Here is a 24,676-nt window from a genome sequence, read left to right on the forward strand (position 1 = left end):
CTCAATGTTATTATTACTGTAATTTTCAAGTTACTTTGGGCACGATTTCAATAAAAATTGTGTAGGAACTGTATTTGAATGATCTTAATTCTTTTCCTTCATTTGATGTTGCAACTTTTAATAGCACATTTAATTGTATCTCTTATAATTTACTACCATTATCTTCAGAACAAAAATTGTAATTTAATTATGATTTACAATAAATACAAGTATCCAATACATTCGAATATACTGTAATTCGAATATACCGTGTCGAATATACTGAATATACTGTAATTATCAGACTGCAGACTTTTATGCATTTATGGCAAAAATGTGTCACACTGTTTTCGACTTATCAAAACTATTCCAAGAAACAATTTATTTTTACACAATGTAGATATTTCTTACAACCGTGTTGGAAAATTGATATTTTGCATAAAGATCCGAAGTTTAGTAATTACAATTATATGAAAACTCGATAAAAATTATAATAACTCCTTGACAAGATAATTTAAGAGGCTTGTCTTAAATAGAACACCCTGTATAACTAGCGTTGACATTTCCAAAATATCACCGTAAACATTAACATGTTCAACTTTCTGAACAAATCCTCCTCAGGCCGTCGTAAAGAAGCAAGCTAACAATAAGTAAATAAAACCGCAGCGTTCATTCGACAGAAAAGTGTACTTTGCAAGTGCAGGGACGTACTCCTTGGAAAAAAGATCACACTCCCCGACGTTTGAGCTTGACACACAATGTAAAATTACCTTGTTCAACTTTCTCCTATTTACTACAGAAACAGCGGCTCTCTCGAAATACCATCGTTCCGACTATTGTACATACAATTTCATTCTCAGCCTCAGTCTAAGTCTCAGTCTAAGTCTCAGTCTCATTCTTAGCCCCATTCTCAGACTCACTCCCATTCACAGTCTTACACTCAGTCTTAATCTGAGTCCCATTCTCGGTTTCAGACCCATTCTCAGACCCATTCTCAGACCTATTCTCAATCCCATTCTCAGCCTCATTTTCAGCCCCATTCTCAGTCCCATTTTCAGTCTCATTCTCAGATTCATTCTTATTCTTATTCTCGCCCTCATCCTCATTTCCCGAAGCCAGTCCCCGCCCGTGCTGCTCTACGTCGGAATTCGGCACGCTCAGCACTATTGCGTTCCGGAAAAAAGTGCGTGAGCGGTGTCGTCACACCGAAAAATCGGTTTAAAAGCCAGCCAAATCGTCCAAGCATTCAGTTCGCTACGATTGTTCAACCGATTCTACATCGATGAATTCGTTAACAGCATGTCTGTGCGGTTTGTTGGTAGCTGCGATGGCAGTGCAAGCAATGCCAGCTGGCAAACTGGAGACCAAGATGGCCGAATCCTCGGCGATCAGTCCCAAGGATTTCCATTTGGAGGATGCGGGTGCTGAGAAGGACAGGCTGAAGAAGCAGGCGTCCTTCTGCGTGGAGATCCGTCCAGGTGCTCAAAATGGACAGCAGGTGTCTCAGGATGGGTCGCAGATGAAAATGCAGGGCCTGAGCGTGGTGCAACAATTGCAGGTGGCGCCACAGATGCAGAGTTACAGCTTCCAGCAGGCCCCGCAGCCTGTGCAGTCTCTGGGAGTCTTCCAGGCTCCTCAGGTAGCAATTGCGTCGTGCTTTCTAATTTACCATGCTTCTCTCGACGCATAAATTCACTATGATCTGCATGTATCTTGATTTTGTGTTATTTCTTGAGAATCGTGAGAGATTTAAAGTTTTCGACAAAAGTTGTTCGTTTTTCGTAAGAGCTCTCATTTAGTAAATAATTCATCGATTGTTAATTTCGATCGATGAAAATGTACACGTAATTCTCCATTTTGTGTCATAAGTCTTTGTAATTATTTGTATAATTTAAAGGGAGAACTTATGCGTTCGAAGTTTTTTTTATCGCTTATGGTTACAGTAACACTTAATTTCTCGGTGATTCGAAGAATTTATTCGAAAAATTGATTCAAAGGATGTCTTCGAAACGTTATTCGAGAATTTATTCGAATCATTATTTGAATGTAACATAATTCGAATAAAACTTTACTCGAATCATTATTTGAAAGAAAGTTTATTCGCGAATCATTATTTGAATAAAACTTTATTCAAATCATTATTTGAATTCGTTATTTGAATAAAGTTATATTTGAATAATTTATTCGAAAGATTAGTCGAATAAAATTTTATCCGTAAAATTTATTTTCAAACTGTACGAAAAAATATTCATAAAATTTATTCGAATTGTTCAAATGAAATTCTACTTGTATAATGTCCAACTCTGCTATTCCGCCATATCGTTGATTTCGTCGCCACTGTGAATTCTGTTGGCGTAGTACCGATCTCCAAACTTCAACGCTAATTGATAGTTCTTAAAAATTCGTACCGACGGAGCTTGTGTGTGTTATGAAATAGTTTTCCATCCTCAGGCATACGTGGTGCCCCAGCAGTCGTTCGTGGTTCCCCAGCAGGTGGTGCCCCAACAGGTGGTTCCCCAGCAGATGATGCACCAGCAGGTGGTCCCTTCGGTGCAGACTCTGCAGATCATTCAGCCATCTCAACCTTGCCCTCAGGAGTCGAAGGTGCAGATCGTAGAAAGGAGAGTCGAGGTCCCAGCACCGACTCCAGTCCCCGAAGTGGTAACTGTAAAGCCCCAGCCCCAGCCCGAGAGGATCGTGGAACCGCAGACTCAGGTGATCGAGACCATTAAGCTGGTCCCAGTGCCCCCAGTTTGCAAGAATAAACTGGTTGTCGTGCCCTCCAAGCCCATGGTGGTCGTTCCTGAGCCAACTATCGTCAAGGTGCCTCATTGCACTCATCAAAGCGAAGGGATGACCTGCAACTGCAATCAACAGGCGATAAGGGCTGCCGCCGTAGGACCTGTTGATCACATGCATCACATGCACATGAGGGCTCATACTCATCCCATGCACCTTGGCAAGATGATGACTGACTTTCGTTTCCTCAAGGACCCAAAAGCTTAGAGGTAGGTGAGGAAATGTGTTAAATGAGCATTATTTAGGGACTTCGGAGTGTTAACCAACGCGGGGGTGCTATTGAAATATGAATTCAGGCAATTTTATGAATCTAGGGAATTTCGGTTTCATGAATCGGTGGCTATCTTTCGGGGATTCACAGTAAAACAGGTTAGGGAAGTTTTTGTTTATTTGTTAACCTGATTTTACGAGATTCACAATGTTGAATTCTGGGGGAAATTCTGTTTTATAATTGCATCAATGCAGAACAGAATTATTTGGAACTTAATTCAAATGGACGGGTTGACTTTTTTAGATCCAAGTTCAGGAAATGTGTGGTTATGTTTGTCAGTTTCCGGCACTCTGCATCGAGATTCCTTCAAGTTAGATGCTTGAGTAAATTGATAGTTCGTAGGGTTGAGAAGGAAAAATTTTCAATTCTGAGTCTAGCAGTTTGGGGAATTCTTGTTTTATGAATTGGTGGCTATCCACAGGGATTCGCAAAGTGGCAAACTAGAGAATTATTGGATTATAAATTCATAACAGTGCAGGTTACTTACGATATTAAATTCTAGGGGATTTTTTACTATGTAGAGCAGAATTGTTTGGACCCATATTCAAATGAAAAGTTGATTTCCTTTTTAGCTTCAGGTGTAAAAAATGTGAGGTTATGTTTAACAGTTTCAGACATTATAATATTGGGATTCCTTCGTGACAGAAGCTTAAGTAAATTAATGGTTTTTCAGCTTGAGATTTTTCAGTTTTTCAGTCCAGGAAATTTTGTGTTTCATAAATTGCTGGCTTGTCTCTGGATATTCAGTGTGTGGCAAGCTATAGATTTGATTTATAAATAGAATGTTTGGGGACAGAGTGGTGGTCTAGTGAAAATGTTATTTTTATAAGTCCATCTATACAGTAAATATCTATTTTAATCTTTATTCAAACGAAAAGTTGATTTTTTAGCTCTGAATCTAGTAAATGTGAGGTTACGTTTGGATACTTTTGCAGCACGACGTATTTCTTACACTACAAAATTAAAATTTCTTCTCTTCTTCTATAAGATGTTTAATTAAACGCATGATTCATGGGGTTCGGGCAAAATCAAAAAATATTAAACGACCTTTCACGAATCCGTGGCAGTTTAAGGCTAGGGAATTATTGGTTTATGTGCTGGCAACAGCGCCTAGGGGATTCAAAATGTGGACTTTTAGCAATTCATGTGAAACAAAATAATTCAAAACTTTATTTCATTAATCCTGAGTGATTTTTATTGAAGTTTCTGGGATTATTAAATAATAATTATTAAGGATATTAAATAGACGGGGACATTAAAAGAGGGAATTAAATTAACATTGCAAAAATTCGTTATCCGATGCGAGAATAATAATTCCAACAATGTGTAGATTTATTTCAGCGAGCCTGGTGAAACTGCGAAATTTAATTTCGGCTCATTCTCTGTATCGCAGATGAGCAATACACGTTGGATTTTCTGATGACTCTACAGCGAACGCGATGACGATCGATCTGTAGGACTCTAAAAGTAGATTCCGATGTAATGCTTCTGTACGCTCTGCGAGATCAAATAAAATGAAAAATTTGATGATACAATCACGTTGTTCAGCCGGCTAATTAGCCAACAACTCCCTGTAATAAATTTCCTACGAGCTAATTTAATTCCCCATCGGAAGTTTCCTCACCAATATTTAAATCTTCGGTCCCTCTATTTATTTTAAATTACGCTTTTCGGTTCGGCGGCTTTTCACGTGAAATAATTACACGCCGTTTAATTTATCTCATTACGTTCATACTTGCTACAATTACGTCATTGATTAAACAACGAACAGCCGTACTTTTAATAATGACTCGAACATTTGATACGATTTTAACACACTCCTCGGCCATTAATTCTTTTCAGTTTCTATTCTCATCGTTGTTTAAATAATTTATTAAATGGAAGGTATCGCTATTACGAAATATTTAAACAATTTCGCAAAATTAAGCTAAAAAAGGTAGTAGGCTCCTATATATTTTGTGACTTTTATATAAATTAATTTCGAGCGATGGATAAGCATATAATTTTATAAATTTGGCATACTTTGGGCAGACTTGGCATACTTTTACACTGTCCGACACGATTTTTGGGTTCCTATAGCCACTATGAAATTCTTGAAGAGCTTCACTCCCTGAACAAGAATCCGTAAACCGAATTACTCCATCACCCTCAGTTTTTTAAATAAACGAACTTTTGTAAAAACCCAAAATTTTCGACAAAAATGAGGTATTGCAAGAGAAAAGTAAAAACGTTAGAAAGTTCTAATTGGTGTTGAAAGATAGAGGAGTTACCAACTCCAAATACTCTGGTGTGATTTTTTGTGTGAAATATAACACAGTTTGGTGATTATTATCCACAGAAATATGTAAAAAAAAACAGAACATTGAAGTACTAAACAAAATTCAAATATTATTTACGAAAAGTGGATGCCCCATTGGATCTCTCCATCGGTGTCGATTACGCGTAGTTTCGGCCCTGTCAGACAGAGTGAAGCGAGCAGCGAAGCTCATGGCGGCAAAACGTCGTGTACATGTTGCCGTCGAACATTTTCTCGATCTACTCGAAATGTATATCGTTCCGACGCTTTTACCGGGCCGTTTCTTCTTCAGAAATGTCTACAGAATCCGATCCTGGGTAGAGTTTTCGTGCCGAACAAAAAACTTTTCGTAAAAATACAAAAATATTGCGCAGAAACTGCTCACGTCGACACTTTTTTAAATTTTCACATTAATTTATTGTTATTTAGGACCAAAAACAATTAATAAATTGCATGCCATTATATTCGGGAAACTCTCCTCTATCTTTTAACACTAATTAGAACTTTCTAACGTTTTTACTTTTCATGCAATACCTCATTTTCGTCGAAAATTTTGGGTTCTTACAAAAGTTCGTTTATTTAAAAAACTGAGGGTGATGGAGCAATTCGGTTTTCGGATTCTTGTTCAGGGAGTGTCACAATCTTGTCGGACAGTGTAATTAGTGATATATAAATTGTGACAATTAATATCGTTTTTTAAAATCGTTTTACACTCTAAATTACATACACATAGCTTTACTATTAATATTATGGCATCGACATAAAAATATACGTCATTAAACGTGCAGCAACGCTTTTACGCTTTGAAAGATCTTCGAGAAACAGGTCTGTCTAAAAATATTGGAAAAAATTATGGCATTGGCATTAGAACAATTCAACGCATTCACATGATGCTACAAAAATGAATGCGCTTGGAAACAAAAATAAACGCGAACTTCAGCGAAGAAAAATAGTAAAGCTACATTATTACGATATACTAAATAAAAAATTATTATCATGGTTCGTACAAAGAGGGATACTAGGAGACCGTATAACCGATGCTCTTATATTAGACAAGGTGGCGGAATTAAGAGAAAATTTTCCGTCATATTCGGGATTTAAAGCGAGTCATGGGTGGTTAACAAGATTAAGAGACAACATGGCATACGCTTATCAAACATAGACAGGGAGAAAGCTAGTGTTGATCAGGATGCATCAAATGCTTTTATAATCGATTTTGAAAAGATGGTAGAGGAAGAAAGTATAAGTTTGGAAAATGTTTACAATATGGACGAAGGTGGACTTGTATGGAAAGCACTTCCAACAAGAATACTGGCTAGAGGAGAACGTTCCCGGCGAGATCGAACAGTGAACTGTTAGATCTACGGAGGTCGTAAGTCTCCGATTAAATCGTGTATGACACCGAGTCTGCGCGATTTCCTATGACTCTTTCGAGTGATACGGATGGTAAGTTGATAAAGAATGGTTTTAACATTGGCTGATATCAATAACACTATATTTTAACATAACATAACAATTTTTAACGCTAGGGTGACTAACTGTACTTGGCTTAGAATGAATTGAGTTGATGGTGAGACTATCGACGGAGTCTTAACCGAATTTTTTACGCGTTGATGTCTGGTTAGTATCTATCCGTTCGTTGTCTGTTTTGTTTTTTAAGAAGATTCGTTAGGGGCGTGAAGTTTTCAATGAGACACTCGGATTCAATGTTTTTTCAAGTTTTCCGGATCTAGAAAGAGAGGCAGTCGTTTTGATATATTTATATTATATATTTATCACCTAATACAGTATCTAATCTGGAACCAATGGATCAAGGGATCATAGGAAAAACAAAAAGGTGACCGCCCCGAAGTAACAGTCACTTGCAGGTATGAATCGTACCTGCGAGTGAATCTCACGAAGAATCCGCGCGTCTCGAAAGTTGACCGTGGCGCAGGTAATAAGACTGGGGAAAAAGTGGGTAATTGGGTAATTGGTGTTGTGCAGAAGGTAAGGGGAATACGTGACGGTGAGAGAATTTTGGCGACCAGATGTAGGCAGCGTTGAAGGAAATATTACAGGCAGGAAATAACGGCTTTTCGGTATAATTAGATACTATTATTACGGTCGCTTATTTGTTTGTGGAAAGACGCTTGCAGTACAGATGGAGTCGTTTGGTAATTTTCGGAATCTATTGTATGGTAGGGACGGTGTTGGGTCGAGCGTTCGAGCCGCGTATGCTTTATTACTATCGATAGCTTCTATATACTTTTAACGCGGAACAACAAGTCTTAATGGACATGAGGCGAAAAAAGATAGAATTACAATTGGCTTATGTGCAAATGCGTTAGGCACACATAAGATTATGCCTATTGTAATTTATAAATATAAAAACCTAAGAGCTTTGAAACATGTACTTTCATTACCTTACAGGCAGGAAATAACGGCTTTTCGGATAATTAGATACTATTGTTAATTTTACTATTGGTAATTTTCGGAATCTATTGTATGCTTATGTCCCGACGGTGTTGGGTCGATCGGTCGAGTCGCGTATGCTTTATTAATATAGATAGCTTTTGTAATACTTTTAACGCGGAACAATTGTAGTTTCTAAGTTGATGATTTTTTCGAGCCGTCTTCTTTCCGGCAATAAAGTCATTTCTGCATTTTCGAGTAATGCACGCCTCATCGGCAGCATTTTTTATAATAGGGTCATTAGCACGCACCGCTTCGGTCGCCCGTCCAGGCTTTCTTGCTACCTGCGGCACTGCGTGCTACGTCACTTTTACATCCCCTTTCATCGCGTCACTGGTCAATCAATTTCTATTCTTCGTTTCTTGTGTCATTGTGTCATTCAACAAAAAGTCTTAGTGGACATGGGGCCAAGAAAGATAGAATTACAATTGGCGTATGTGCAAATGCGTTAGGCACACATAGCATTATGCCTATTGTAATTTATAAATATAAAAAGCTAAGAGCTTTGAAACATGTACTTTCATTACCTGTAATTTTTAAATCGCAGTCAAATGCACGGATGAGTAGAACGTTATTTTCAGATTGATTTGAAAACCATTTCAAACCATCAGTAAAACAATATCAGGAGGAAAAACAAGTATCGGAGAAAGTGAAATGATGTTAAATGATTGCGAAGCCTACAAAATTTCGCTACAAGAAGAGGAAGATTTTAAAATTATATATTTACCATCTAATACAGCATTTGTCCTGGAACCAATGGATCAAGGGATCATAGGAAAAATAAAAAGAATTTTCCGGCACAAGCTTTTGCGACTTGTTTTAACATATGATCAAGGAATAAATGAATTTTATGACGATTACACATTAAAAACCTGTATTGACATTTTATCGGATTCGTGGTTCAAAATTACAACAAAGAACATAAAAAATGCATGGAATAAACTGCTACATAATAATAATCCTGCTGGCCCTTCAATTCAATCACACATGGGAGAGTTTGAACCTGATTGGCCAGAGATAATGAGTGCAATTACAGGAGAGCAATGCACCCTGATACATGCCACACAATTTTTATTAGACTGTGAGGAGGAAGAAAGAAGGAACGAAAACGAAAAAACAGAACTGCAAAATGAACCAAACAACCACAATAAATTACATGCGGCCCTTAAGTTATTGACAGGTTACAGTAAAAGAGAACCACCTTACATACAACACCTTATGGAGGCATTAAAATTATATCTTTTGAGCAAGGATAAATTAAATAAGTAAGTACATACGTATTCATATACAATGGTAAAAATTTGCAGCCTATTTGAATATGAACTATTTACAAATTAATGTTTTTTTTTACATTATTTGTTATTAGAAAATAGAGGAAAAACACCACCTTGTTAGAACGACGTATTTTATTTATTACGTAATTTACTAAAATAAAATGAATTACAGATTAAGTATCAAGTAAATAAATGTTGTTCAGTCTCATTGCAAGGCTGGAAATCTGTTTCGGTTTCCTTCCGTATTCAGGAAGAAGATCCGAAAGAACGAAATTATTTTATTGTGAAAAGGTGAAAGTTTTAGTATTTTAGGTGTACCCGGTGACTACGCGACGCATCCCGATTGCCATAGCCAGGGTGGTACCAGCGATCGCGAACTCTCTGACCACCCTTCGTACCTGCGAAAACTGTGACAGCAGCGCACCAATTTGCATCTGATCGATTGTACCAAACCATCGGAAAATAGCATTTAAAGCGACAAATTTGAATCTTTTGGGAGAATCAAATAAACATCATTGCCTAAACTTTTCACCATCGCACACCACGTGCACCTTGGCAGCGCATTACGCGCAACGTCTATCGTCTTTGATTCTATTGGCAACAGAAATATCTGTCCAAACTATATCACGTTTGGTCTCATTTGAATCAGAAATCCATCAGCAATATGTTTAAAAAAATCAGTATTAAAATGTTAAAATTAAAAAAAATCTATGTCATTGTATTATGAGCAGTCTTCCGGGAATTCGAGTCAAAGGAGCCGGCGCGCGTGCCGCAGCACACGTGTTCACCGACTCGCATAGCGAGAAAATCGATAAATTACAGGGTCGCGCAATATCTCGGTGTCAGAAGTGGCATACTTAAGTCGCGCCAGGAAGAGAGACACTACTATACATGTATATACGGTCTAAGGACGTAACGCCCACGCGACACAATCTCTCAATAAGAGCGCGGTCCCTAGATCGAGACGTTCGATCTCAATCCAAAAAACCGCGGTGTCACCAGTCTGGCTCATAACGCGTCACGGCTGTCTGGCCTCGGAAAGCGACGGAGAGGCTCTTCGGAATCGAGCAGATAGCACCGTAGGACCGCTGTCAGCCGGCAAAGACCGAGCACCCGGCGATCTATCATCCGCGATCCTCTCCCGGGAACGATTGTTAAAGAGTTTCGAATGACGGCCGGCCATTTGCGATCGATGGCCCATCCACGCGCGAGCGCGATATCGGTTTTTCCACCTAGAATTAGTATCTGGCTACGTTCAACCCCCCGTTTGACTCGGCAGCCGTTCCTCCCCCCCCTCTCCATAAGAGACGAGAAGAATCCCGGGGGTTATAGGAAGAGGATTTTCGAGGTTCTAATCTCCTGATGGTCGGTCAGCTTAGCTTTTTACGGGGGCCGTATGAAAAATCTATCAGGGTTAAAGGGTCGCTGAATCATTGATCGCTTATGCACACCGGCGCGGCTTTATCGGATGGATTCTCCAGTGAGGAACCGTTTCCGAGCGGCGCGCCGCTTTGAAAAATTCAGCCGCGTACCGGGCACTAATAGAGGACTTTTTGCAAGTTGACGAGCCATCCGAACCGGGTGCGCCCGTTAATTATTTTATGACGCGACGTCCACGGGATTCGCGGCGATGCTGGGGGAGGACTTAGGCTGTCTTCCCACTTGGAACCGTTTTATAGCCAATTTCAATCGACCGATTTCAATGAAATTTTCAGCGTGTACAGGGTGTTCCACGTAACCGTTGCCACGATTTTTTCCAGCATCTCCGGCGGTCTAACAAATAAACGTTTCGAACAAATGTTACTCGGTTTTTAGCCGGCTACGGATTGCGATATAAAAAGCTTCGGAAAGAAATATTTTACGTAAAGAAATCAAGGTCACTTTCATTTTTTTTTAAGTTGCACAAGACGAATTCGATGACCTGTTATACCACGACCTTCGGATGACCTTGACGTAACACAGTTTTCAATGACAACATATCACTTAGTTGATCGCATTTTTTGTGCGTCAAGGTTGTCCGTAGGACATGATGTAACATATCGTTGGATTCGTCTTGGCACAAGCTACAATGATATGAAGTAAAAGATATAAGATGCAATTTAAGAAAATGAAGGTGACCTTAGTTTTTTGGAATAAAACACTTATTTCTGAAACTTTTTATACCGCATTATTCCGACTATTTTTTATTCATATTAACATTAGATTTACGGAACCCGTTAAAATGGCGTGTCACCAATTTTTTAATTTACGATTACGGCAAATGTTACAATAACACTTGTTGAGAATCAGAATAAACGTCTTATTGTTACTTTTATAAACTCATTTAAAACAGCTGTTTTTTGTCTAAAAATCTAGTATTAAATAAATATTCCAAAATGTATAATCTTATCTACAAACATCAATTCATCGAACAGTAGTATAAATATTCAACAATAACATTTTTAATCGTCGTAAAATCGATGATAATATTATACCCTCTGAAAAGCGTTCCGTAATAGGTACAGTAAATTCTCCTTAATTGATGCTCAGCTTAGAAACAAAAATGGACAATTTGGGAAGAAGAGATACAATTATTCGAGCTTTGCGGCTCGTTTTTATAGTTAACGATCGTCACCAGCTATAAAAGCGAGCCGCAAGGACACGAAAGCATTCTTTTTGGAAGAAAATTGCTGCTATATTTTTAGACATAATCATTTCAAATTTATATTTATTTATATGTAAAATAAAATTTGTATTCTAAAGATTTCTATGGAATTTTCAATGAAATAATCATCAATTATTAATGAATTGAAAATGAAATAAAAATTGAGACCATCTTCAACGAAAAATTTGAATTCTGACCAACGATGCCCTAAAATATTGGTAGCGGTACGGTAAATTTTGTTGGCGCCTCGGAGTCGCCATTCGAGTGCAAAGGGTTAGTTTTTAAAATCAATCGTACGTCAGCGGTGTCTGGCATTCTTCGAGCGTCATTTAAAAATGTTTATTGCTCCATGATATAGTAAAAAAATATACGGTTACGATCGCGAGAGTCTACAGAATCGTTCTACGAAAAATTCGTGCCTCTAGCGTCACAAGTTACACCGGGAAAAATTCTCAAACGCGATAATTTGTCTGCTGAAAAAGAAACTCATCTCCCAGCAATTCGAGTTTCAAACTGAAATCTTCGAAGAACCGACAACGAGATCGAGAAAAGATCGTCTCGCGACGTGTAAATGAAATCGGAATCTACGAGATAAAATTCATCGTCGGTTATCATCACGGCCGGAAGCGTGACCGTGGCCTAATAAGTGTCCTCGAGCGGGTGGTTTCGCTCACCTCTTGGAGCTCTGCGCGCCCATCGCGGCGATCACGGCCGATTGGCGGGAAATTCGAACGGGGTTCCAGCGCGTCCGCGGTGCGGCAACAGCAATCAACCGAATAATTTAAGGGTCCATCGAGATAACGGTAGGTTACGACGCGGGTCGCGTCTGTATTTCCGGCATCGATGCGAACCTATTCGCTTAACGACGAGATTTCCCACGATGCGCAGCACGCACGCGTGCACAAATCGAGAGGACCGTTCGATACAGTCTTTTGTCCCACTGTCGCTGTTAAAATAACGTGATTCCGCGAAAGACACCGGGACAGGAGCGTAATAGAAACACTGATACCGAACCGGCCGCGGCCGGCCGATCGTCACCGATTTTACGATTTCCCGCTAGCTCCCATGGACCCCCGTGGACCCCCATGAAACCAATATGGCCGCCGGGAAATAATGGGACAGTAGGGCAGCTCTCTCGCGATACCCTGTGCGCGTTTTATGCGAAATCAACTTTAAATTCATCGCGCCCCGCCAGCCGAGAATCATTCTCCCCGACGTGAAACAATTCGCTCGATTCCATTCGAAACGAGATTAGTTTTTTGGTTGATGCGCGCACCGGGACGAACATGAATTCTTCTGGAAATTTGGCGGTACGTCATGCGGCCAGAATATGCCGTGAAATATGATCGCCACGTATCTTTCTTTTAGAAAATTTTAACGTTTTCGTAGAATTTTTAGTCCGTTCTTCGATTTCCCAGGTTTTATTCGTCGATTGTTGTTTATGTATTTAATGTTGTTTTTATGTTGTATGGTTTTTAGTACGGTTTTTTGACGCAGCAATGGCTCGACGAGCATCACGGGTGATCAATTTTATAATTGTATGAAGTGATTGTTTAAACAATTTTTTATCTGGAGCGAGCGTATTTTTACGTTTGCAAGAAAATATTAATATTTCTTGTCCACGACAACATTGAGCTTAATACTAATTTTTAAGCAATTTTTAAGAATTTTTTGGAAAAAAACACGAGACTCTGACCTTTTTTTATAGAAAAATTTTTCGAGTTGGAGTAACTTACTAAAAATTGTTCCGGGTATTCAATTTTATAATCATTAATATCTGATGTTTGTTTAAACTGTTTAATTCTAGGAAAATACGTAGCAAAATATATTTAATGATAATAACAACCTTGAGGAAAACACTAATTTTTTAAAGATTTTCGAAACAACATGAGAAGTTGACGATTTTTTAAATTAGCAACTAAAGCATTCGAATAATTTTCTTTAATTAAATGATTTAATTTTCAATAATAATAATAATTATTTAACTATAAACAATTTTCGTTAATTTAATTCAATAACTTTGTTAAATACAATTTAATTTTGTCCAATAAGTGTTAATAAATTATTTAAAAAATGGCATTTTAGAAATCGTTTTCGGTAAAATTATTATATTATTATATTTCATTTTATTATAAATTCCATTTTATTATTATAATTAACTTAACGTCCGACTTTGTTTCACGGGCCTGTCAAAGGGGAAATTTAGAAAATTTTTAAGATTTTGTGAAATATGTTCGTAGTCGCTAGAAGCTACAACGTAGTCACATTTAAACAAAATCCGAAACAGTACTCCGAACGGTGTCCGTTTTCGCGTGAGTAGACCCGAATTTATGGTTGCGTCTGATCGTTACATCGAAAATATCTGCGGATGCCAAGGATTAACCGTAGCAGGTAATAAATCAGAAAAGCGTTTTGTCTCGTAGGAAGCAGAAAGAAATGAGGGACTCGACGAAAACTCGCCACCGACTCTAATTTTGGCAAACGACTGCGGGCGATATATAATAATGTAAAATACTAAAATGTATAAGGGAGAATAACGTTTTCACGAAAATACTGCTTCCCACGGATAGATCGATATTGTCTACAATTCATCATCGGGAGGACAAGCGCAATACAAATTGAATCATTCGGAAATCTTAATCGTTTCTCAATGGTTAATTTTGAAAATAGTGTTTTTTTTATTTTGAAAAATTTAATTTATTATTTATATAACATTAATAATTATAATTATACATTTATTATTTAGATAATGATAAGTTATGTACATGTTAAAAATTTCACTGAAATCGGTTGACCTTCGTACGAGCTGTAAATAATTAATGATCGCAAAAATCGCAGTTTTGTTCCGACCTTTTACACTTTTGATCAATAAGTATGAGAAATTTGCAATTTTTACAATCTTTTAACGCTTGTAACTTACCATTGCGTTAAACGATTTCAATGAAATTTTCAGCATGCGTATAACTTACCGAGATCTACAAGACGCATTTTTTACATTTTCGTTAGATTTCATAATATAAACATCCTTTTTTATTATTAAATAATTAACTTTCATATTTCAAAAGAAGTATTCGAAATTTATAGATTTTGTCATTATTAATAAATATAATTAACTAATGATATATATTGAAATTATTAATAAATATTTTATTAAACATTCATTAATTAAATATCTCGAAGTTCGAAAAATCGGCAAAATTAGCCCAAAAGTGATCAAAAATAGCTTCCTCAGATAAGAAAGTTAAACAACGAGAGTTTTTTACTTCGTTTTGTCATTCCAAGTATGTAATAGCAAAATTGTAACATTATCTATTATACAGGTCCCTCTATGATTTAAAAAAAAATTCAAATCGTCTACTCTAATTTTAAAAAAGTTAAAATAGCACCTTGAAAAGTGTTCGAATATCAGTGGGAGTCACTGTATACATATAGCTGATGGCCGGCCTCGGCGACCAAGGGTTGTATTCGCGAGGCATTTTCATGCCCGGCATCTTTTTCGCCGGCATTGTTCGTCCTTGACGAATACGAGGTTCTCTGTTCTTCAGCAAGGGCGAAATGAACAGTCCTCCGAAGCATTGGCGGATTAATGCGTACTGGTGCCCGAGGCGCGATACAAAATTGAGATCCCCAATACGCTATGACACGCTATCACAAATAGAGCGATTATTAAAAAAAGTTTTATTTGAAAATAAAAACTTTATTTATGGCATTGAGAAATTAATTTCAATAACAGCTTTTCGGGACTTTTGCTAGTGCACAGTCGAATGCATGTAGATTTCAGCTAGCGACTTGCGTTCATTTGTCGCATATGCATTGCATTTATATCATTTTACTACATGAAATAATATCACGTCGTTCGTTTCAACAGACAGCTGTTATATTATGTACAAAAAAAACAAAATACTACTAATTTATCAATATGTAATTTAATCAAAATAATACATGTTTGCTGGCTTTAAATGGACTTACATCATTTTCATAATTAGTCAATTGTAATAATCATTTAATTTCAGTTATGAAATTTTTAATATCATTTGAAATATATTTTCTATTAATCCATATAATTTTGTTTATTAATAATAACAATAAATAAAATAGGAGTCTCGTTTCTTATTTTGAACGTCAAACATATTTATACATTGTTAAACTTAAAATAAGATATTGTTATTATTTATTTACCGTAAATAGCCAGACCCTGTTTACTCCCGGTAGGTTCTGCTTTCCCTTGCAAATCATAATTTTCATCAAGGCTCGGTGCGAGCCTGTTTACAATGGTTCCTTCATTGACTCATTTGCACTGGCTTGGCCTAATCCGCCGCTTCTCTTTTTTTTTTAATTTAACCGAACGAGCCAATCCTTGCAAAATCCGTATGACACGACCGGTCATCGCAGGTACATGTGCTTACCTGATAGCCGGCAGCGGTGGCTAATGGTTTTCCACGGGAGACGTTTTCATACCTGGCGCATCTTTTCCGGTAGTATCCTTTTGTCATTGTTCGTCCTTGCTGATTAGGACGTTCTGTCCTTTAGCAAGGACAGTATAAATAGCCTGCCGATGTCAACGGAAACACTCATTCTGTGATCAGTGCAGCAACAATCAGCAATCAGCAAACAGCAGTGATCAGTGCGAAGACTTCGGCGAATTTTCTCAGTTAATTTTCCCAGTGAAGCATAGTGACAATTTCTTAGTGAACTAAAATGGCATGGTACGTACATTTTTGCTATATTTTTCCGCGAACATTCTTCAGTCACTTGTTTTGACTAATGTTTTCCGTGTGTCGGGTATAAGAAAGAACAATTAATTTTTACGAATTTAAGTATTTATAAATAAAATATATTTTTCATCGAGACACGAATCAACCTCTAGTTTGGCCGGATACGGAGAATTCTCCCTAATTGACGCTCGGATAGTGCACGAAGATGGACAAGTCGGGAAGAGGAGATACGATTATTCAAATTTTTGTAAATTGAAATCTTGAAAATTAGAACATTTAAATACTAGATAATTTAAAAAATTTACATTTAGAAATCGGAGAACTTAAAAATCGTGAATTTGTAAATCAAAGAATTTAGACATTGAAATCTTAAAAATTAGATCATATAGAAATCAGCTAACTTCGAAATTGTAAATTTATAAATCAGAGAATTTAAAAACCGTCAATTTGAAAATCGGACGATTCAGAAATTGGAATCTTAAAAATCAGAAACTACAGAAACCAGATAATTTCGAAATTATGAATTTAGAAGTATGCGCATTGAAACATCGTGCCATTCGAAACGGTTGGATCGAGAAATTGCAAGTTTCTCGGAACGGAAAAATGTGTTTAATCCTGGCGTATAAATATTTCCAATTTATTCGCTTATAAAAACGAGTCGTCTACAAAGTTGTCGATTCACCGATAACTATAAAAACGAGCCGCGAGGCTCGAGTAATAGTGTCTCCTCTTCCCAGATTGTCCATTTCTGTGCGTAATCCGAGCGTCAGTTAGGGAGACATTACTGTATCTCCAAACGTTTCTGCAAACTTGATTCGATTAAAGCTTCCGTCGTTTAATATACCGTTTAATATTACTATACCTCACGCCATCAGAAGCTGCAAGATACGTGCATACTAATTAATTGTTTCTTTTCGTTCAGTTCCAGAACTACAACTGAATCCTGCATTCAGTGGGGCTCCATAAATGGTGGAGAAATCGAGTTCGAGTCTCTGACGGAGAATACTTTGGAGGGAGCATTGGAAGTAATAAGGAAAAGCTTTTTCCCCAACGAGAGCATCTGCAAAGGCATAGATCTGTTATCGGATCCTTGTAGCGTCAAAGCGCTCGAGGAGGTGTGTTTGGCAGTTACTAGAGACGGTGTCAGCCTTGTCGCAATCGAAGTCAAGACTCAGAAAGTTGTTGGTGTCGTTCTCAATAAAATTAAGAAAATAAAAAGAGATGAAATTGACCCGCGGTGGTTGTGGGGGCAACCACCGTACGATCGACTTCCCCCGATCATCAGGCATCCTCCTGAAATGACTTGGCTTGAGAGCTTCAGAGAAGATTGTGAACATCACACGGCCAATGCCTACCTAGATTTGATGATTGCTATAAACGACCAGATAAATTTATTCGAATATTATGATGTTGATTGTATTATGGAGTGTATGTTCCTGGCTACGCTGCCGGAGATGCAGCAGCAAAATATTGGCGAGAGCTTAGTGTGCTTGTCCGTGGATGTTGCCAATGCGCTGGGTAGTGGAGAAGATGTGAAAGTACCATTAGCCGATACTGGAGGTGATAGTATAATCCGTCATTACCTGGGCGTACCGAAGTTAGTGACTGCCGTCATGACTTGCAATTACGCGCAGACCATCGCGAGGAGGTGCCGCTTTAAGGTCCTTAAAAGGATCAATTACAAATACTTTGGCTGGGATAACGTACCGTTCCGCGAGAGAATCGGGGATGAGCATCGTGACTTCACTGTAGTAGTCAAGAAAATAAAGAACTTGTACGATTCTTAAAGAAGACAACGCGATATCAAGAAAATTATATTTTATTTAGTATTTACTTGTGTTTAGCACGATTACGATAATATAATTTTGACCGAAATTGTCAATTATTACCCTCGAAATTATTTTTGAAATTATTAATTTTGAAATTATCATCTTCGAAATTGTTATCTTCGACATTGTGATCATCTTCGAAATTATTATCTTCGAAATTATTATCTTCGAAATTATTATCTTCAAAATTATTATCTTTGAAATTATTATCTTCGAAATTATTATCTTCTAAGTGATCCTAGAAATAATTATCTTTGAAATTGTTATCCTAGAAATTATTATCTTTGAAATTGTTATCCTAGAAATTATTATCTTTGAAATTGGTATTCTAGAAAGTGTTATCTCCGAAATTGTTATCTTTGGAAATATAGTTGTCGAAATTATTATTCTTGAAATTATTATGCTTGAAATTATTATCCTTGAAATTATTATCCTTGAAATTATTATCCTTGAAATTATTATCCTTCAAATTATTATCTTTAGAATTATCATCGAAATGATTAAAATAACACCAATTGACCAAAATATATTCGCTATGCATTGCTATTGGAATCTCGTCGATTTATCAATCGACTTATCAATGAAAAGTGTAGAAATAAAACAATGAAATTTATACTTTTCTGCCTGGTTACTCGTCGTTTAAGCCATTTCATGAAGGAACGGAGATCAGGCACTCGCGCATTTGCATCAACATTTGCATTGTTGCGGCGCAACGCCGACGTAAAATAAATAAAGCAAATCGCCGAGAATTCCGGAATTCATAAAGTTCGCACGGAATCGCAGTTATTCTTTTCTGATTATTATTCATGGTCGTGATGAATAAGTCGCGTCCGTTCCTTTGGGGACCAACATCTTTTTCTGTGAAATATCAGCGGAACGATGCCGCCGTAGAAACAAATTGGAAATATTTATACGCCGGGATTAAACACATTCTTCCTTTCCGAGAAACTTGCAGTTTCTCGATCCAGCCGTTTTGAAAGGTACGATGTTTCAATGCGCATACTTCTAAATTCACAATTTCGAAATTATCTGGTTTCTGTAGTTTCCGATTTTTAAGATTTCAATTTCTGAACTGTCCGATTTACAAACTCACGATTTTTAAGTCTTCTGATATCTAAATTAACAACTTTGAAATCATTTGGTTTCTAAATTTCCTGATTTTTAAGATTTCAATTTATAAATTCTTCGATTTTTAAATTCACGATTTTTATGTTATTTGATTTTTAAGATTTCAATTTAGAAATGCTTTGATTTTCAAATTCACAATTTTTATGTCATTTGATTTCTAAATTTAGAATTTTTGAGTCATCCGATTCCTAAATGTTTTAATTTTTATGATTCCGATTTCTAAATTCTTCGATTTTTGAAATGCGGTATCTTGACTGTTATTTCGGAACGATTTGTATTCCAATCGGCGATCTATGGATTATTGTAGAGTGGTTTAAACGACGCCGTTATTAACACTGTCCGGAGATTTGTCGTTTTCACGTTCGAACTAGCCAGCGGTTAATCGAACCTTGGTAATGTCCCGCGTACACGCGGAATTAGAATCGTATAATTCCGATCCAATTCGCCTGCCACGTTGAATTTCATTTACACCGGCGCGACGGCGGTTTTGGTGCGTCCGATTTGATTAGCAGTAACAATTCGGTTGACTGCAGTTTGTTTAGACGATTTAGATTCAATGGATTCAATCCGCGAAGCCGCTCCAAAGGGAAACCGAACGGTTCGCACGATTAGCACTTTTCTTTTCGTTATTAGCTAGTGTTATTATCCACAGCTTGGTCGTGTTAAATACAAATTGTCTACGTCGATCGCGACATACAATACAATATTCTATAATATGACCGAATTTGGATTGCCATTATTAACAATTGCCATTATTAACAAATTATTTCCGTAGATTATTATTAAAAGAACAGGATTGGGAACGAATTTATCGCCTAAAAAATGCTCTATGACGAAACCTAACCCAAAATCGACAATTACTGTTTAGCAACGTACGCTTTCAAAATTTGCAAATATCATAATTATACAAAGTTCTCGCTGTTAATAATTGTGGCTTGTTAAAAACTGTTGTTGTGATAAAATTGTTCGTAATTCATTGTAAATATATTGCCAACAATTGTTGCTGTAATAAAATTGTTCATAATTCATTGTAAATATAATGTTAATAATTTATATCATTTGTCGTAGACAAATGTATACAAATTCTTGAGCAATTAATAATTTCTCAGTCTGCTTCATTGATAACAAATTTTGCAACTGCGCTGTTTCAATCACGTCGATTTTTTAAATAAAATGTTCCGCCGTAATCCGAAGATCGTAACTGATTTTATGTAACGAAATATGACGTTCGAGGTTCGAAAATATGATTGCAGTATGTTTTCAATTTCTTTGAAAATAAATATTGACGCAACGATAAAGAAATGTTCAGAATTTTATGAATATAATACGATGATAAATGAAAAGGGAAGTTTGTAAATACGGATATGTAGTTACAATAGAGGAATAATCAAAGTGGTTCACACATCCGATTGACTGCTGCGTTCTCACTGTAATTTCCGATCCGCGTCGCGATCTAATGGATTAACAGAAGCTTGCGGTCTCGTGTTAAAACGGATATTAACAGACTGCAACTAAAATAATCAATTAAACCCCTTTAACAGAATTGCATGCAGACGTGAATCCTATTAGCGGCTTTGCTCAGCCTCTAATACATTCGTTATGTAACAGAGTTGCAATCATTGTAGAGAGGATAGCGAATTACATGTTTTTGAAAATCCATTGCTTGAATTTTGAATAATTTCCGTAGACAGAAAATGGCATAAAATGATATAAAATAGCATAAAATGGCATAAAGTAGCATAAAATGGTGTAAAATGGCAGAAAATGGCAAGGAAAGCTCGTAGATCACTGTTTTTGGTCCCAATGGAAAGAGGAGACTTCATTCTATCAGATCATAGTCATTTCAATCGCTATGAAAAGTTTAAATTATAAGAGAAATGTGAATTTGAAAATAACCAAAAAATTACCATCTCTACTTAGAATGGGGTGTCTTAAAGATACAAAGGCACTAATACTGAATAATCCAAACGGCGCGAAAGCTAAGATTTCACCCTTTGTAATGTATCTAAGGACACCATTTTATAGTTTTTTTTGTTAACAAAGTTACGATATTTTGAATTTCAGGATTTCATTCGGAAGAGAATCCAAGGTGCTATACGATGGCAAACAAAAATCATAGATCAATATTTTCGGGCTCATTCGAAAGGGGAGACTTCGTTCGTTAAAATAATTGTGAACCAAACAATTTTTTGAACCACTCAGACGTATGCGAATATGAGAAATCGACAAGACGGAAACATTTGTATTTACAGTGCAGGGTATTAACGAAATAAAATTTATAAAACAGAAGAATTAAGATGCTACGAAACTGGAAAATTGGACTTTTAAAATGAGTCGAAGAACACCACCCTAAAAAATGTTCGCCTAGAATTCCACGACCTCAGAAATCACACTAATCTTGGACACTTTTTTTCAAAACTGCTATAAATTTGCAACAAAACATCGCAGACCAACGTTCTTGGACTCGTTGGAAAGGGAATACTTCGTTCCACAGAATCACGGTGATTTCGTACACCGGAGAAACGTTTCGAACTTATTAGAAGCACGCGAATTTGAAAAACGACTAACAATGTTCCATTTTCGCTTATCGCTCGAGTTCCATCGAACCATTTTTCGTTTCGTGCGATTTATGGTGTAGTGCCGGCAGTGCACAGAGCCAAAAATATTCGCGCCGAATCGGAAATGTGATTATTATGTTCGCGCGACCCCCAGCCGCCGAAATTCAATTGGTCCAGCAAGTTTCGGTTGATCCAGCAAATTAGAACTTGGTGAAATATCGTTGGCGCACTTGTAACAATGACACAGAGTCACTAGAGCTTCAGATGATCGCGATTAGGGCAAATTTCGCGGGAGTTAGACGATTACGCTAGTTCTGGCTCGTCGTCGACGGATAATAAGACGGATAATAAGAGCACGCTTCGCGACGGATAATTTACGATTTTTCGATGATTTTTAGCGGTGGTTGACGAGAATCGCCGGTACGAATGTCGGACAATTTTATTTCATACTTTTAATTGCTCCTGAACAAAATTTTCATCTCCTTTTTATTTTCTGCACAGTGAAACTGCCCCTTTAACAACGACATCCTGTTGTATATTCAGCAAATTTATCAAATATTAAAATAATGTGTATAATAAAATTTGTACTTTTTATCCCCTTTTCCTATTTTTTTTTAGAGGGGAATAGCCCGTTTTTAATTGCGATATGTATATTTTACTCTATTTCTTTATGTGTTTTCAAAATTGTTTTGACATTAAAAAAATGTTTATAACAAAAATTAAATTTTTCACGCCATTCTTACCTTTTTCAGGGTGAAACTACCCCCTTAATAACGATGTCTAGACATTACCATATCTCCATGTTTATTTCTGAAATTTAACCGTATATTAACAAAATATTTGCAGTGAAAATTAAATGTTTTTATTTTTCGTAGTACGAAACTACCTCCTGAATAAATAAGGTATCTTGTAGGTGTTTCCCTCTCTGCATAAATATTTCTACAATTTTATTGGATATTAAGAAATTACTTCCAGCGAAAATTAGATTTTGCACCCCTTTTTATTTTCTTTGAGATAGAACTTCCATATTTTTAAAATTGCACCAGATATTAAAAAAATTTAAGATAAAAATTTAAAGATATTAAAAAATTAAATTTCTTTCCTTCGTTTATATTTTTAAGGGTGAAACTATCCCCTCCTTGCTCGAATGATATATATTCGATATGTACTAAATGTTCAAAAATATGTTACAATAAAAATTGAATATGTTGTCATTTAAAACAATGCAGTCATATAATGTAACAAATATAAATTTTCTGTCTCGTGTAGAGTATGCTAATCAACATGACAATGAAAGAAATCGTATTGTAAGGGGTTAATTACGTCGGAGAATCTGTAAAATTTTTTCTCCGAGAAATTTATAAATAGCCCGAGGCTATAGGAAAATTAAAAACTTTATAATGAAGGGATCGAAATAGTTAAATTTTGTGGAAGGGTAATTATTCCTCAGTCGAAGTTTGGTTGTTGACAGGAACAGTGATTCTTCGAACGAAATTTCAATTCTTCACGAACTTTTGAATATCCTGTATGTTTTCTAATGTGCAACAACCATTAGAATCACAGTGTTTACATAGATACATATATCGATTTTCCAGTGAAATTCGTGATATTTAAAATAAGAATTGAAATATCATAAGCATTTTTAGAGTTGTTAATTATATTGTTCAATATTGTTGATAATCATATTTTATCGATTTATAATAGTAAATAATATAAATTATAGCAGTAGTAAATTCTAGCCAGACTACATAACATATGTTAATTTTATAGCAATTACAATTTGAATGCCACCAGTTAATGTTAGATTAATACGAATTTTGATTTCAGCAATGCTAATGCGAAAATTTACAGCAATTTGAATTTCGGTGATATTAAATAATATGTTACTAAGGAATTTTCAAAAAATGCAAAATGTCGAAGAAATTTCAGAATTGTTGTGTACTGTTGATAATCAAATTTCATCAATTTATATTGTCAATTGATTCTACAAAAAATTAAAATATACACGCGAATATTTACGCTAATTTCACGCACAAAATTCTCGACATATGTAAATAACAATTTCAATCGCCTCTCACTTCTCATGCAGCATCCGATCATTGAATACATTGATTTTCACTGCTCACGCATCATTCGATTCCGCAGTTATACCAATTATACAATTTTAATAAAAATAACCCCGAAAATATTAAATAACTAATTAAAAATTATTTCAATTACTTTTTTCATTCTTGATACATTAAATACATAACTTTCTTATTATTAAATAAATGAATTTCCTTATATATCAAGTATGGAATTGTTATGTGTACAGTAAATTTTCCCTAATTGATGCTCAGCTTAGAAACAAAAATGGACAATTTGGGAAGAGGAGATACAATTATTCGAGCTTTGCGGCTCGTTTTTATAGTTAACGATCGTGAACAACTACAAAAACGAGCCGCAAGGCCACGAAAGCATTCTTTTTGATAGGAAATTGCTGCTATATTTTTAGACATAATCATTTCAAATTTATATTTATTTATATGTAAAATAAAATTGGTATTCCAAAGATTTCTATGGAATTTCCATTGAAATAATCATCAATTATTAATAAATTGAAAATGAAATAAAATTTGAGACCATCTTCAACGAAAAATTTTAATTCTGACCAACGATGCCCTAAAATATTGGTAGCGAAATATATTTCTTGAAATGAGGGACTCGACGAAAACTCGCCTGCGACGCGA

The 24,676-nt window shown here is 36.2% G+C and overlaps 2 protein-coding genes across 2 annotated transcripts; both read left to right on the forward strand.

Annotated features, from left to right (window-relative positions):
• Window positions 1-1,282: 1,282 nt before the first annotated feature.
• LOC143261502 (uncharacterized) lies at window positions 1,283-4,584 on the forward strand. Its single transcript, XM_076527921.1, has 3 exons — window positions 1,283-1,651; window positions 2,431-2,987; window positions 4,443-4,584. Exons 1-2 carry the CDS (start codon window positions 1,307-1,309, stop codon window positions 2,983-2,985), a joined length of 900 nt encoding a protein of 299 aa, XP_076384036.1. The 5' UTR covers window positions 1,283-1,306; the 3' UTR covers window positions 2,986-2,987; window positions 4,443-4,584.
• Window positions 4,585-16,307: 11,723 nt separating this feature from the next.
• On the forward strand, window positions 16,308-22,704 carry LOC143261503 (uncharacterized). Its single transcript, XM_076527922.1, has 3 exons — window positions 16,308-16,423; window positions 17,355-17,761; window positions 22,700-22,704. Exons 1-3 carry the CDS (start codon window positions 16,416-16,418, stop codon window positions 22,702-22,704), a joined length of 420 nt encoding a protein of 139 aa, XP_076384037.1. The 5' UTR covers window positions 16,308-16,415.
• The last annotated feature ends 1,972 nt before the right edge of the window (window positions 22,705-24,676 follow it).

This window comes from Megalopta genalis, unplaced genomic scaffold, assembly GCF_051020955.1.
Source record: "Megalopta genalis isolate 19385.01 unplaced genomic scaffold, iyMegGena1_principal scaffold0053, whole genome shotgun sequence".
NCBI classification, from domain to species: Eukaryota; Metazoa; Arthropoda; class Insecta; order Hymenoptera; family Halictidae; genus Megalopta; species Megalopta genalis.